Source organism: Lipophrys pholis (genome assembly GCF_963383615.2).
Source record: "Lipophrys pholis genome assembly, chromosome: 19".
In the NCBI taxonomy this organism is placed as follows: domain Eukaryota; kingdom Metazoa; phylum Chordata; class Actinopteri; order Blenniiformes; family Blenniidae; genus Lipophrys; species Lipophrys pholis.
In genome coordinates, this window is record NC_137647.1 from 21,539,444 (window position 1) to 21,555,363 (window position 15,920).

At 42.2% G+C, this 15,920-nt stretch overlaps 2 protein-coding genes across 2 annotated transcripts; both read left to right on the plus strand.

Moving 5' to 3' along the window:
* The first annotated feature begins 5,411 nt into the window (after window positions 1-5,411).
* On the plus strand, window positions 5,412-10,164 carry lin7b (lin-7 homolog B (C. elegans)). The gene is made up of 6 exons (XM_080488332.1): window positions 5,412-5,703; window positions 6,188-6,306; window positions 6,380-6,451; window positions 6,901-7,110; window positions 7,849-8,012; window positions 9,525-10,164. Exons 1-6 carry the CDS (start codon window positions 5,628-5,630, stop codon window positions 9,544-9,546), a joined length of 663 nt encoding a protein of 220 aa, XP_080344458.1. The 5' UTR covers window positions 5,412-5,627; the 3' UTR covers window positions 9,547-10,164.
* A 551-nt stretch (window positions 10,165-10,715) lies between these two features.
* Window positions 10,716-13,955, plus strand: ppp1r35 (protein phosphatase 1, regulatory subunit 35). The gene is made up of 6 exons (XM_080488854.1): window positions 10,716-10,885; window positions 12,236-12,473; window positions 12,642-12,755; window positions 12,842-12,967; window positions 13,309-13,399; window positions 13,533-13,955. The coding sequence occupies exons 2-6, from the start codon at window positions 12,237-12,239 to the stop codon at window positions 13,835-13,837; spliced, it is 873 nt and encodes a 290-aa protein (XP_080344980.1). The 5' UTR covers window positions 10,716-10,885; window position 12,236; the 3' UTR covers window positions 13,838-13,955.
* The last annotated feature ends 1,965 nt before the right edge of the window (window positions 13,956-15,920 follow it).

Genomic DNA, 15,920 nt, shown 5'->3' on the forward strand with positions numbered 1-15,920 from the left:
GCTTACCTGATATCTAGTATACTGCTTCAATAATCAATCAGATCCCGTGTTATTTTGGATGAATACAAATAATATCACATGTTCACTGATATCAATAATTACAAAAAAAAATAAAAATAAACTTTGAGCATCACTGCAGAATATGCGTAAAATGTATGAAATAAATAGAAAATTACTGATGCAGTGCGAGAGCTTCCTGTACAGGTGATTGGATACTGCAGACCTGGTTTCTGCAGAATATGTGGTATATTCTGCTTCTTGTGTTTCCACGGAGGTTTTGTGTGACGCGAAGAGACAGAAGCAGAAGAGTAGAAACACCCGAAGCCGGTTTTCATTCTCCTGTCCTCCGCCTCAGGATGTTCAGATAATAACCAGCTGGAGCTTCCCGACCTGCTTCGTCCTGTCTTCGCTCGTCTCCTCCCTCCCGTCGTCCTGAGAAAACGGTGACATTTCATGAATAAAGAGACGCGGTTCAGCCCCTGATGGGAATCAGGTGTGCTGCCTCACCTCTCCACCCAAAAAAGGTGAAGCCGCCAGATGTGACAGGCGGGAGACACAGGAGAGAGACCGGAAGAGACAGTGGATCTGTGTGAGTTTTGGTTCTGTTTTACTTCAATAAACTACAGAAGCAGTCGTACTGATACTGTGATACAAGATGAGTGAGGCAGGATGTAATCACACTTTGAGCGGTGACACTCTGGACCAAGCTGCTGGTCGGAGCTGATCGTTCTGGAGGAGGTCAGGAACAGTTTCTCTTCCAGTCCGATCTCGTTCAACAGAAACCTCCCGAATGATTCAGGCCTGAACTGAGGAATTCTGGAGTAGATTGACTTCCGTCGTCCACGTGACTCTGCTGGTCTTCCTCTGCTGGTGGACACACACTGCCGTGGAACTACGCTGATGTGATGGAGGCAGAACAGTGAGTTTAACTCGTCCCAGTGGTTCCTCTTTCCTCTGCGCGAGCTTTCCAGTGGACTTTAGTCTTAAATGATCTGCGATTGTGGAAAGTTTGTGTGACTGTGGATTAAAGTCTGAGGTGACCCTGATCAAATGTTCCGGTGTGGCCGTGTCTCAATTATCATGTGATTTAGTTCTTCACTTAAATGACTTTGCATACTTTCAATATACACATGGACAGAATGGTTAAAGGTATTAGTGATCACTTTCTTTTTTTCTTTCTTTCTTTCTTTTTTTTTGAGTGGTGGGAATAGTATGGACTACCAGGAACCAGCAGATGGCAGTAGTGTAACTTCACAGAGTCCAACTGTCGTTAAACCCAAGTGAAGAAGACGAAAAATAATAAGAAGAAGAAGAGAAACAGTCATCAGGGACGAAAAAGCTGCTGATAAGAGAGGGAGGGAAACAGTCTTAAGGGATGACGAGAGCGGCGGGAAACAATGTAGATAAATAGAACCAGCAGATGGCGGTAAAGCAACTGCCGTCAAACCCAAGTGAAGAAGAAGAAGAAGAAGACATTAGTGATGCAGATCAGGTTGTTTGACCAAACATGTGGATAAAACTTTATTTCCAGTCCACATAAACACTTTAAAGAAAAACGAGCTCAGGCTGGCGGCATTATAGGAATTATGTTTTTTTACATAAACACATTAGTTCTTCTGCACTTCAATTCCAACAGATTTGAAACAATCAATCCTTTAAAAAAACTCCACCAATGAAAGGTTGAAGAACCAGGAAGTCTTCGTTCACACTCACATGACAAACAGGTGTCCTGGTCCGAAGCATTTTGTCTGAGTATTTTCACTTTTTGACATTTTGTTCAGATGTTTCCTGGACGTTCTCAGAAGAAACTGAAAGAGAAAAGAGTCCGAAACAGCAACGGGACATAGAAAGAGCTTCAGGAACAATCTGTCGGGACTAAATTATATAAACTACTGTGAAAATGTGTTTGTCTGTCTTCTCTGGAACACTTTCTTCTTGTTTTTAGCCTTTATTTTGTCTTTTCTTCTTTTAAGCAGATTGTCGTTTATTTTTAATAGCAAGTTCGACAGTTTTAGCCATTTTAACACAGAGAGTCTTTTTGAAAATAAGCCAGGTATTTAAATACAATTTAAATAATGATTAAAAAAATAAAAAAATAGGATGAAAATTGCTCGACAAATTATTTTCAGAAGCTTCAGAGAGTCAAGAAAACGTTTTAGTCGTGTGTGACTGTACGCCGACGATAAAGATGTTTACAGCTTCCCGTGTGTGTGTGTGTGTGTGTGTGTGTGTGTGTGTGTGTGTGTGTGTGTGTGTGTGTGTGTGTGTGTGTGTGCAGGAAGCAGCAGCAGATAGTTGAGGGAAGCTGCTTCCTGCTGCTCTTGCTGGATGTCTGAGGCGGATCTGAACCATCAACTCATGTTGTCCGAGGCCTCCGAGGACCAAACAAACCAAGAGCTGCATCTACTTTAACCTCCGCCTCCAGAAACAGAGGAGTCTGCGTCAGTTGAACAAGAAAACCAAAGTTTTACCTCCATCAACGCGACGAGCCGCCGTTTCCTGGTAACTGAGCAACAATCAAAGAAACGCTGGAACCAAACAAATGTACCTTTTTATCTTTCGCTTTGAGTTTGAATTCTGCTTTTTTGTTCAAACGGGTTTGACCACCAGACCTATGAAATATATATACAGTGGACAGAAATATCTGACTAACAAACAAACAAAACAAAATAAATGCGAGAAACGGTTAGAGTAAGATTGTAGTGAGTTTAAAATGATATTTCATAACAAGGTAAAGTAGAAACCAGCTTAGATTCTATGATGAATGGATAGATAAATAGATAGATAGATAGATAGATAGATAGATAGATAGATAGATAGATAGATAGATAGATAGATAGATGGATAGGACTAGTTCACACATTCAATAAAAATTCCAAAATAAAAAGAACATGAGTAAGAATATGGATGGATGGATGGACCAGCTGGGCTATTATGAATCAAAACTAAGACCAGTTCATCATAGTTCTGGCAGATCATTTTTAATTTGCAGTATTTCCATAGTTGTGTGTTTGCATTGAACCCAGACATTAATCAGTAGCTCCTGCACACGAGCCGCCCAGGTGAGCTCAGGTGCAGCAAACAGGAAGAGGAAGCAGAGTTATGAGTTTCTTCTGCAGAAGAAAATGCGTGGGATTCCACATTCTGACCCCCCGAGGCTCTTTGTGTTCTCCCGCTCTGCTCTGGCCTCTTTCGCACGAACTCCTTTATGGTTGCATTTCCTCAGAAGTACAAAAGGAAGGCTGAGCTTATCTTTTTGGATAAAGTTCCTTGTTATCAAGGCGTCGAATTTCAAGTTTTACTTCAAACCACCGGCAGACCGTTAACAGAGCAGACACACTCCACAGTTACTGTTTACTTCAAGTACTTTTAGTAGAAACACAAGACCCAGTTTCATAAAACTGATTTTGTTTTTGCCCCTCTGACAGCATCTTATCAGGCCTTACATAGTGTATAGATGATACTTTTCATTTACATTTTAAACAATCATTTTTGGCCTTTTTATGTACCGTTTATATTTCAAAGCTGCTGAGAAAGTCGACTAAGCTGAATCTTATTGTTCAGGAATGTGCGAAGACATTAAAGAATCCCATCCTCCATCTATTCACAGTCATAAAAATGATGTTAAACTGACTTTTTAGATAAAAGTTGATCACAAAACATGGGTTAAAGCCAGTCAGAGCTTGATTCTGGGACGAAATAAGAAATCTCTGATCATGTTTACCTAAATATTAGAATGGAACGTTCCACTTGCATGAGTGACTCCTGCATCCCTTCATGTTTCTATAATAATGGTAGAACATCTATGGTAATAACAGTCAGACAAAACATCTCTTCCTTCCAAACATTCAAATGACCGGATTTTAATCACACGAAACATATTGTATTTTAAAAAAATTTTAAACCTATGAAAATATAAAACTAGTGCTCCTTTTCAAACAGTAAGACAGACCGTGCTTCATGTAAATTATATTAAAACACTTCATTTCAATAGTTTTTTGATAAGAATTTATCTGCACACTGTGCAGAAGGTGGTTTATCATAAAGTCTTAATGAAGTTAAACAGATTTACTTAAAACAGGTGATAGTGGTGAAGCAGCGTCCTCTGCTGGAGGTCTCATGAACTGCAGGCTAAGACGCTCTCACTCAGCTGGAACACTAAACATTCATAACAACTTCAAATGTTCCTTCTGTCCTGCTGCAAAGTACAAAACACTCTGAAAAGATTTACATTCTGAACCTTTTTTTTTTTTTCAACAAACCAAATTCTTAATTTCTTCTTTTAAAATACTCAATATCATTTTCATGCAATGATTTTTAATCATTGAAATATTTATGAAACATGAAAACTGAGTCCATGTTTTCTGAAAGTAATGCAGTAAGAAAAGCTCAATAATGAAGAGAAGGGGTCCGAACACAGAGCCCTGCGGATCTCCACCTATGTTGTGCTGCGTGTTGCTGTTCTCTGCTTTCTCTCTGTTCCGTCCTGTGGGATCTCTGATAGTAAATCTAGAAGTATAATAACACACATTTTGTTCAGAGTTTTTCAGAGTGCAGCAGCAGGCTGCAGGGAGGTCCTGACATCACATCTACACTAGTGTTTATGCTGAGCGCTCGGAGGACGTCGTTTTCAAACTTCTCCATTTTGTTTACAGCAGTTAACATTAAAAACAGCTTTAAGATGAGATTGCACTTCCTTTAAAATCTTATTTATACTAAAGTATTTCACCTTGACGCACCAAAACGAAATGTGCGTCAGGCTGATCATGATGCTGGTTTAGTGGTGAGCCTCAGAGCTGACAGGTTGTCCCTGCTTTCATATGATTATTTAAATAGATAAATAAATAAAGGAACATCATATTTTGTCATTTTTTTCAAATGTTTTGAGAGACTTGATCATGGTGTATCAAGTAAGTGGCCACATTTGGTAACTTTTGGTACATTGATGATTAAACTGTAAACACTGCTGCTGCTGTATCTGCTAGATATACACAGTATATTCACCCGATTGATGCATTTAACTTCTGAATGATGTTTGACATATTTAAAGTACTTAAAAAATATCTACATATGAGGACAATTCTGTTAATTCCCATGCTGACGATCTTTCACAGGATTCCATTGAGAAACGTCGTGAGAATTAAAGAGTTTTTAATGCTTTTCAACATATTTTATAAAGCGTAAAATGGCACATCTGGCTGCGAAATGTTGAGCTATCTTAAGATAATATTCACGGGGTGTTTGGTATTTCTACGACAGGCGCAGAAAGCCTTAAAGACACAATGTGGAGAACACAACGACAGACGTCTTGAAACATTTCCAGAAAAGAAACGATGATGAATTTGACTCTAATTGTGGTTTTTGGAGGTGCAGTGTGTGTGTTCATCCAGCGAAGGCAGCAGGAGCGCTTTAAGCAAGAAGATTGTGTGTGAAGAGGCTGCTGCGTCAGGTTGGTCCGCCTGCTCCTCCTCCTCCTCCTCCTCCTCCTCCCCCTCCTCTTCCTCTCCTCCTCCTCCTCTGCGCTCCATCACGTCCCGGGAGGAGATGGGCCGCGCCCCGCTGTGAACCGCTCTCCGTGCTCCTTGCTCGTCGCCTTGCTCATCGGGGCATCCACGGAGGGGCTCACCATGATGTCCTCGTACTACCACCCGGCCAAGGAGGCGGACATGGCGGCCATGACGGAGCCGCTGTGCCTGGAGAGAGGTAGGCACTCCGCGCTCCGCGCTCCACCGCCTCCATTCCACCGACAGACACTCGCTTTTTCACATGATTAGAAATGTAATGGTGCGCCTGATACCTTCCGACCCCCCCCCCCCCGGGTTCCCGGTGTGTGTGTGTGCGCACAGAGCCGCTGCAGGCCCGCGGACGCTCCGTGCTGCGCGCATCTGTGCGCTTCCCCACGCTGGTTCAGTGCCGGACTCCTCTGAACCAGAACATTTCTCTGTGGAGACGGGTTGTGTTTTTCATATCCAACGCTAGAATTATCTGTCAAACATAAGGCCCGCGGACCAAAACGGGTCCTCCAGAGGGTCCGGTCCGGTCAGATCAATGAAATAATAAAGAGACGGTCTGACAGCTCTGTAGTGCCGACTGGTGGTGAGCAGGTGCATGACATCCTGACTTCACCTTGTAGCCGAATCCTTCATCACGTGCTTCAACGTGTGTTGGTGGTGGTGGTGGGGGTTAGATGTGTGCAGGGTGATCGAGCTTCTGGACCGGCTGCAGCGGACCGGCGAGCTGCCTCCTCCCAAACTGCAGGCCCTACAGCGCGTCCTGCAGAGCAAGTTCTGCGCCGCCATCCGAGAGGTAGGACCGCGAGGAGCGACGCCGTCACCTTTCACCTTTCACGCTCACTCACCTGCGCCCTGTTGGCCCGCAGGTGTACGAGCAGCTCTACGACACTCTGGACATCGTGGGAGGACCTGAGGTGCGAGCGCAGGCGACGGCCAAGGTATTTAAATTTAAAAAAACATCTAATAGCGCTCTGACTGTAACAGCACGTCTATAAATGCTTCACTTTAGCTGGTGATCATAAAACACGTGCCGATTGTCGCTGATCAGACATTAAACTACGAGGCTACGACGTTCACACTGCAGGTCTTGACGCTCAAGTGACGATTTCTTCATGAGATCTGATTTCTTTGTGTGATCGTTCACTCTAACCCTGTCCACACGAGCCAAAACAATCTTTCTTTTTCCCCCATTCACCACCATACAAATGACTCAATTATGCAGTACATATGCCAGGCCTATAGGTGGCGGTGTAAGTAAATATGGATGGAGATTCACCGACACTAAACCTCGCAGTTTTTAACAAAGATTTGAATTGCGTCGCATTCGTCGCCTGCGGTGTGAACGTAGCCCGAGATGACTCGACATGATGGGAATGTTTGTGAGCAGGCGACAGTGGCCGCCTTCGCTGCCAGCGAGGGCCACGCCCACCCCCGAGTGGTGGAGCTGCCCAAGACGGAGGAGGGCCTGGGCTTCAACATCATGGGGGGCAAAGAGCAGAACTCCCCCATCTACATCTCCAGAGTCATTCCCGGTGGGGTGGCCGACCGGCAGGGGGGGCTGAAGAGGGGGGACCAACTGCTGTCGGTCAACGGAGTGGTAAGAAAAACCAGCGCAAACTGATTTCACATAAAAAAATTTTTAAAAAGGCTGAAAAAGATAAAACTGTTTAACACTAATTCAGCTTGAGTCGTTGAAACTGTTAAAACCAACAGAAACAGTGAGAGATTGAAAATATCGCTAAAAATACAACAAAAAATATGTAAACTCATATTTCTTAAGACTTATTTCATGTTTATTTTATTCAATTATTTTTATTTTTATTTTTTTATATGTGTTTTTTTTATTATTATTATTATTATTATTATTATTATTATTATTATTATTATTATCTGCCTATCGATGTTTTGGCTGCATATACTTGTTATGTTATTATTTTTATTGGCTTTTTTTTCTATTCTTTTCTTTTTTTATATACATTTAAAGTTTCATCATATTTTACTATCATTGCTGTAAGAGACGGCGTTCTACCGTTCTTGTTCTTTGGCCTGTCTGAGGCCCCTGGGTTTATTTCTATTTCCTATTAGGGATAAAAAAAAGAAAAAAATTGGGGGATATATGTAATATTTTATGTATTAACTATCATATTCTCTTATAAAAAAGATTAATAACAAAATATATATTAGTAAAACTACTAAAATAGCTTTTAAAAAGTCTATAAATGATGTGAAAAGTCAAAAATGCAACCTTACTATTAAAAAGACTTTCTGAGCACATTTCAGTTTTGAAACTTGTTGGCCGGAGGTTGAGTGTTGCTGTGTGTTTGGTGCGCCGCAGAGCGTGGAGGGCGAGCACCACGAGAAGGCCGTGGAGCTGCTGAAGGCTGCGCAGGGCTCCGTCAAGCTGGTGGTCCGCTACACCCCCAAGGTCCTGGAGGAGATGGAGGCCCGCTTCGAGAAGATGAGGAGCGCCAGGCGGCGGCAGCAGCACACCAGCTACTCGTGAGATTCAGTACCTGCACCTCAACACCGTCAACCTGACGGCGTCATAGTCCCACAAACGACAGGGGCTGCCAGATCGGGCAGTTTCAAGCGTAAACATGAGTTTGTGTCCACAGGCCCTTTTTCATTAAACTGACTCTCTGTGTTCCCTTAAACAATTATGATATTTAATTTTACAATCAGGTAGTTATGACATTACCTGTTACTGTCTTGATTGATGCCGCTATGAAAGAATAGAATAGAATAGAATAGAATTTATACAGCACCTTCCACAGACGTGAGTCATGAGGTGCGTTACGGCACTGAAAACAGAAAAAATAAAACAAAGATAAGATCAGTGAAAAAAAACAAAGCTTTAAAAAAAAAGAAAACACTTGAGAAGCAGCACGAGCATCAAACTGAGTGCACGTGGGAAGGCTGAAAAACACCACAATCAGGTGGATTTATGCTCAAATTTCATGTATTTTTCATCAAAATGTTGAATTTGTCCAAAGATTCGATTGAAAAGGTGATTTTACTTCCTGGTCTCAGGACCTCGTCGTGTGGACGCCGACCCTGAACTCACCTCTGCTATAAACAAAATGATGATAGAGGTATTAAATCCACATTGATTTTCAGAAATGGTCCATTTACCAGACTAAAAAGTGCCAAAACAAACCGATAAAATAGCTACGATTTCTCCCCCCAGAAATAACTAAATTTAATTGAATTTAATTGAATTAAATTAAATTAAATTAAATTAAAATAAAATAAAATAAAATAAAATAAAATAAAATAAAATAAAATAAAATAAAATAAAATAAAATAAAATAAAATAAAATAAAATAAAATAAAATAAAATAAATTCAATTCAATTCAATTCAATTCAATTACAGGAACAATTGTCAAAATAAAATGACACAAATTGCAAGTATAGCTTTCTTTGGAGGAAGAGGAAAAAAACTCCTAAGTAGAAAAAAAGGAAAAGAGGTGAAAAAGGACAAAAATGAAAAGAACAGAAAGGAAAACATAAAGTTCTAGTACAGTTAAAACTGATCTAACCTAAAGAGGCTAAAAGTTAATACATAACACTGGTAAACAGGAAAATTAAAATTAATTCTTCAAAATGGCAACAAAAGCTAAAAAATGTTATAAAATATATCTAAATTGTACCGTGACACTTCATCAATACAACCTCAGTTTGCTTTTCTATTATTTAGGGTTTTTTCTTCATTTCAGATCATTTTGGTAGAAAATCATAAAAACGGTTCTTTTGGTCATAAAAGTCGCAGACCTCTGATCTGGACTCACAAACCCAGAAACTAAAGCTCCGATTATTATCAGACATCAGAAATGAAGTCATTTCACAGGCTGAGGTCTGAAGGAAGAAGACCTGCTGTCCACTGGGAGGTTTTTTCTAAAGCGTTGAGAGAATGACGCACACATCTTGTGGGTGGAGTCACTTCCTGTCGGACCCCCTGCAGATCACACGGAGCCACGGGATGTCCCCCTAACATGTGTGTCCTCCTGCAGGTCTCTGGAGTCCAGGGGCTAACCGATCCTCCGTCCACCTCATGGTCCAGCTCCTCCCGACGACCCCGTCCCAGCGGGAGGACAAAACGTAGACACAAGCAAAAAACCAAAGTAGCCTACCAACAGCTGTTCCCCCGAACTTCTTCTTGCCCCCCCCCTCCTCTTCCTCCTCCACTTCTTAGGAAATATTGCCGAGTAAGCTTGTATTGCCTGTATTGCCTGTGATTTCTCCCTCCCCCGAGTGGAGTCGTCTCCACATCTTAAATATATATATATATATACTATAAGGGCAAAAGTTCTCTTTGGTGTGTGGCTTAGCTAGTCTTACTACGTCCCGGTTGGTTTTCCCGGTTGGTTTTCCCGGTTGGTTTTCCCGGTTGGTTCTCGTGCATTGGTGGAGCTGTGGGCCTCAGTCGCAGAGTGAAAAGTGTGGGAACCGCCTTCATCTCCATGTCTCCATCTCATCTCGCAGCTAAAAGGAAAGACCGTCAGTATTCTGAAGAGCTACACTTGTACCAGTGACTGGAAAAGACTGTCACCAGGGTCCAGGATTATTGGGTTTTTTTCTACACTTGTGTATTGATGTACTCATTTCTTTACATATGTACCCTTCAAATAAAGTCCAACTGTGTGGAATACATCTGGGTGGTCTTTCTCTCGGTTTCACTTGACCGCTCCCTGTCGGTTCCTTCATTCTGTCCTTGTGTTGTAAGGTTGTTTCAGCCTTCGTTCACCGTTCCAAACTGCCCCTGGGGTCAAAGTAGAAGCCATGGAGGTATGGTGACTAGAACACCAGGCAGCATTTCTGGAAAAGCTCTAAACGTGGCTTGAAAATCACAGGTGGACTCACTCAAGGCTCAATCCTGGGCCCACTGTTTTTGAGCATCTACATGCTTCCACTAGCTCAGATTCTGCATAAAAACTAAATGTGTTTTCATAAATATTCACATGACACATAAATACTTTTCATCGGTACAATAGAGCTCAGTGCAAACACTTAGTGAGTGTATTTAGCAGGTCAACCTTTCTTCAGTCTAACAAACATGAACCGGAAGGAGTTTTTTGTTGCCTGAACATAGCAAAAAGTTAGATGTATAAGAAAGTTACATGTATGAAATCTTCTTACCGTTTGTGTTATACAGGCTTTGCACAGCAGGTGGCGGTAATGCGCCGCAAAGCCGGATGTTGCTCGAAAAACAGAAAAAAGAAGAAGAAACCCGGAAAAAGTACGAAGAGGGAAATTTAAAAGTAAAGTTAGATTTTTTTTCTTCTGAAAACGTCTCAGTTCTGAACATTTTGATCATCCGGAGAGACAGACTGGAGTGTGTGTGGAGACACGGATGATCGGCTCGGGTGTTCAGGTAACACACACATTCACACTGGGTTAGCTTCGGTTGCTAACTGTAGCTTCACTGTAAACAGACACAAGCAGCGGAGTGGAAGAGATTAAACTCTGTTTTTCTCCTCAACTTCATTAATTATTAGAGTCTTAAGCCTAAACTTTAAAGTAGAGACTGTTTCAGCCTCCATAACTGAAACTAGGAGCTGGTTCCTCGTGAGAAGCAGTAAGCAGCACTCTGAAAACCAGTAGGAACTCTGTCTAAACAGCAGAAATACAGTGTAAACAATTTAGAAATGATATAAATCTAGTCTAGACCTGTTATAGATAAATCCTATTCTAACAGACAGAAAACCAGTATAAACTTTGTCTAAATAACAAAAATCCAGTCTAAACCTTTTATAAACAATATAAATCCAGTCTAAACATGTTATAAGTGACAGAAATCAGTCTGAAGTTGCGTTATAAATAACATAATTCCAATTTAAACCTGTTATACATCACCAAAAAACCCCCCAAACTGTTTAAACTTGTTATAAACTAGTTATAAACATCCAACTACTGGTCTAAACTGTTATAAATGACAGAATACCAATCTATATCTGTTATGAATGACCGAAAACCAGCCTGACCTACGGAGAATTGTTCTGACTCTTGGGGTGAATTAGTGAAAACATGCTTGCTCACTAAAGATGTTATAAACAACAGAAAGTGTGTCTAAAAGGAGAATTTAAATGGCAGAACCCCAGTCTGAACCTGGTCTAACACAAAGCAAACTGGTCTAATCCCTATTCCAACAAATAGAAACCCAGTATAGACAGTCTAAACTACAGCAAACAGTCTGAATCTGTTATAATTATAAACAACAGAAAACCAGCCTAAACCTGTAATAAATGACAAAAAGCCAGTCTAAACCTGGTCTAGACCAAAGCAAACCGGTCTAAACCTGAGTCAAACAAACAGAAATCCCGCATAGTCTTAACTACATTAATCCCATCTAAATCTGTTTAAAACAACAGAAAACCAGCATGAACTACATAGAATTGTTCTGACTCTGACAGTCAATTTGTCAAAACATGTCCTTATTAGTTTGAAGGGAAACACTGGGTCAGATATGAGACGTACTGTTCACTCTAAACTATACAGGACTTGTCAGTAGTTTATTATATAGATTATTCAGTTCTTGTTGTGCTGGGCCCACTCTATTCTAGTTTGACTAGTTGACTAGTTTGACTCCTCTGTTGTCGAACATGAATCACACTTTATTTTCAGTTTGTCAGAAACGAGAAGAATCTCTTGTCGTTAACCACTGCTTATATTTATCTGCACTGAGTAAGTTTAACTTCATCCAACTTCTGTTCTTCCTCCTCAGGATGAAGAGTGCGTCCACAATCTACTCCCCTGCCCCGTCTCCTCACCCGGTCCCCCTCCCTCTCACCTCCACCTCCTCTCTGACATTCTGCCCTGAGCTGGACCTGTCTGTCACACAGAGCCCCGCCCCCAGGGCCTCGCAAACACACTTTAAGTCCCGCCCACTCAGGCCTGCTCAGCCAGGCAACCAGGTGAAGCCCCGCCCCCGAGGACAGCCTGGGCGAAAGAGGGAGACCCAGGTGGGACATCCTCCAGGTGTACTGAGGTGTGTGTGAGATGAGCAGTTTTTAAAACTCTGTGTGTGCGTGTGTGTGTGTGCGCGTGTGTGTGTGTGCGTGTGCGTGTGCGTGTGCGTGTGCGTGTGCGTGTGCGTGTGTGTGTGTGTGTGTGTGTGTGTGTTTCATCAGGTATGTGTCGAGGAGCCAGTGATCGTCACAGTTATTCCGGAGCCACACTTCCCAGCTAACAGAGCGGCTGTTCCACCTCAGCAGCAGGCGAGGCCTCGGCGGAGGAGAAAGGAGGTACGTTACCATGGTAACCACAGTCACATCAGTGGCTGAACCCATCACACGTCATGCTGAGAGCTTTACCTTCTTCTTTGTCGCAGCTCAGTGGCGCCGTCAAGCAGTCGGTCGTGCCCACTGCTGCAGCGTCCAGTCAAGAGCCAGCATGTCTGGAGAGGGCGGAGCTGAACACCACTCTGGCTCTGAAGGCGGAGCTTCAGTCAATACAGGTCCACCAGTTCATTCTCAGTTTGTTAGCATCTGGCTGTAGCAGTCAAATCTAGAGACGCACTGGACTAGACTCAAGTCAAGTAGAGACATGGATGTGAATATGGACAAGTGTAGATATATATAAGCAGAAACGCACAGGCCGAGATCGACTGCAACTGTCTATTGGAGTTCAGTATTGCTGCCATCTTGGATGAGGACCTGCTTCTCCTCCAGGAGATTCACTTTTATTAAGAAGATTTTCACACAATTAAAATGATCTGAATTCTCCTGATTTGGTTTGTTACAAACACGAATACAGTTATGATCCAGGATGTTTCAACCCTGCCTTGTCATCCTACAGGGGGCGGAGTTTAACTCCCAGAAGGCTGTGCAGGAGACTCTGCAGAGATCAGAAAGGACCAAAAACCTGATCAACACCAGAGCAACTGAAGGTAAGACAACCTGGAGGTGTGCGGACGGGAGTCTGTTTTAAAGCTGCAGCAACAACTCTGTGTGTGTGTGTGTGTGTGTGTGTGTGTGTGTGTGTGTGTGTGTGTGTGTGTGTGTGTGTGTGTGTGTGTGTAGTGGTGAACGTCTCTCGCTCTCAGCTGCTCTTCAACTCGTTGGTCAGCGTCGACGTCCAGGAGGATCAGCTGATCAGCCAAGCGCTGCAGGATAGGCTCCTGCTGGCTCCGCCCCCTCGCTGCTACGACGGCAGGCCGTCGGAAGGCCCCTCCCTCCTCGCCTTCATCACCCCCGACCTGCTCAGGCAGAAGCCCCTCCCACCGGAGGAGGAGCTGGTTGCCTGCAGGCCCCGCCCATCACCACGCCCCACCCACTCAACCTTCGACCTTTACAGGAAACAAAGATGCTGGGAGGCCACGCCCTAACACACACACACACACACACACACATTCCTTTTTAAATTATTCATGTGAACTGAGTTGTTTTAGCTGCTATAAAGGATTATATTCAAGTTTTTCTAATAAAGTGTCTTTTAAATGTGTTACAACAGCTTCTGATTCAATCCCTTTTATTTGTATGACACGATCCGTCATTCAAGTAAAATAGACAAAAATCTTTTGAGCAGCATTAATAGAAAAATGAAAGGTCGACACCTGCAGAACTAGTCAGAGGTGAAGACCTTCTTTCAAGGATGGTGAGGAGAGAACTGATAGTGACTGAAACTCTCCCAGCAGCCGAAAAAACAGCAGCTTCACTAGAAAATGGTCCAGAATGGCCTGAATCATTCTTAACTTCAAAAGGATTTTGAATTAAACAGGAATCCAATGAAGAGAAGATGAAGAATGGAGCGACGTGATCTGCTTGTTCTTGTTCCAGCAGTTTGAATCAATTAGACTTCATTTGGATGGAAGATAATTACAGTATTCTTGTCTCTGAGACATTCAGCGTCACTCTGAGTCAACATGTTCCTGATTTTAGAAATATTACCTATTATAGGTAAATGACAGTCCTGCAGACTTGTTTAATGGGACAGTTGAAGGGTAAGTCCTGGTCAAAGGTAACTAAAGTAATTGCGTCCAGTCTTACTATATTTTTTCTCTGTTTTGGGCCAAACATAATTTCTGTTTTATCTGAGTTCATAAGGAAATTATAGCTCATTCAGCATTTTGAAGTCTTTATGACAAACATTTAACAAGTTGATCAGTATCTTTGTGTCTGCCACGCTTGTTCATGTGGATTTCTATGTTAAAAGCACCGAGAAGTGACTGTGTTGTATGTGGTGCTATATAAAGTTGAATTGATTTGAATCATCTGGTTAACGTAGGTAAATCAATCATCTGGATAACAATGGAAGTGAAGTGTTTCCTGATAACATTCCATACAGGAAGCATGTATAATGTGAAAAGTATAGGTCCAAAGACAGAGCCCTGTGGAACTCCATGTTTAACTAGTCTGAGTGCGTTTACTGCAGCAGCGGACACAGAGACAACGATGTAGTTAGTGTGCCGGGCCACTGGAGGGCGCTGTTGCTTGATTTTGTAATGAAAATACAGACATGTGCAGAGAACAAAGCACTATAAAGGTGAAGAAAATAAAGAGCACCTGACATCCGTATGGACTGATGACACATCGGATGCTACCAGGTGTGAGTCTCAACTATTAAACTACTGATCTGGACGATAAAACTAGAATATGGACCGCGGGTCGTACCACTACGCAGCCGCCATGTTTGTTTACAACTGGATGAGCAGGAGGGAGGGGGAGAGATGTGCATGCGCAGTAACAGGCTCTGTAGCCTCCATCAGTCTCTACAGAGGGATTTGCGCCGTGAAAGAATCTTTCCACCTTGGGAGCCGGATTAAACACTTTGCGGATACAGTGCATCCGCAAACTGGTGCCGTGTAAACGGACCCCCCTAAGGTGAAGAAAGTTTTGCAGATACTCGAATTCGTTGCCGTGTAAACGAGGCCTGAGTCGAAGTCATTAACATGAATGAGGTGGAATCGGTCAAATAAATAAACCCTATTAAAATGACAATAATCCAAGTGTTCAAACCTGGATTATTGATACGTTTAGATATCGTCCCTCTTAACCTCTTTAGTCATCTATTGCTGTGAAATTGTCTGAACTTCCTAAACGCACCAGATGCTTGTATTCCAGTTTATAATTTAATCCACATCAGTGAATGCAACTCCACACTGTATTTAGTATCCGTTCGAAAATAAAAATGCTTGCAGCAGCTTTAGTATTTTTTGTAAATTAAAATGCCAAGTTCTCCAAATTGTGACAAAACTCATCTTAAATTAAAACTTAACGTGTTAGGACAGTTCCATTTGTTTTAATGTATTAATACAATCTGAAATGCTGAAACTGACTAAATTAACTGCAAACAGTGACGACAGAAACACTTTATAAACTGTCCGATGAGATATTTGAGATTAAAGCATGTAATCAGATGAAGTCAAACCTGGCAACCCGACCTCACTCAGCTGGGATTAGGCAGTATAG

Bases quoted from the DNA above. Each gene is read 5' to 3' on its own strand.
- lin7b (XM_080488332.1), top strand. From the start codon at position 5,628: ATGATGTCCTCGTACTACCACCCGGCCAAGGAGGCGGACATGGCGGCC. The intron at 6,307-6,379 runs GTAGGACCGCGA...GTTGGCCCGCAG, and splicing joins TCTGCGCCGCCATCCGAGAG to GTGTACGAGCAGCTCTACGA. The intron at 7,111-7,848 runs GTAAGAAAAACC...GGTGCGCCGCAG, and splicing joins TGCTGTCGGTCAACGGAGTG to AGCGTGGAGGGCGAGCACCA.
- ppp1r35 (XM_080488854.1), top strand. From the start codon at position 12,237: ATGAAGAGTGCGTCCACAATCTACTCCCCTGCCCCGTCTCCTCACCCG. The intron at 12,474-12,641 runs GTGGGACATCCT...GTGTTTCATCAG, and splicing joins GGCGAAAGAGGGAGACCCAG to GTATGTGTCGAGGAGCCAGT. The intron at 12,756-12,841 runs GTACGTTACCAT...TCTTTGTCGCAG, and splicing joins CTCGGCGGAGGAGAAAGGAG to CTCAGTGGCGCCGTCAAGCA.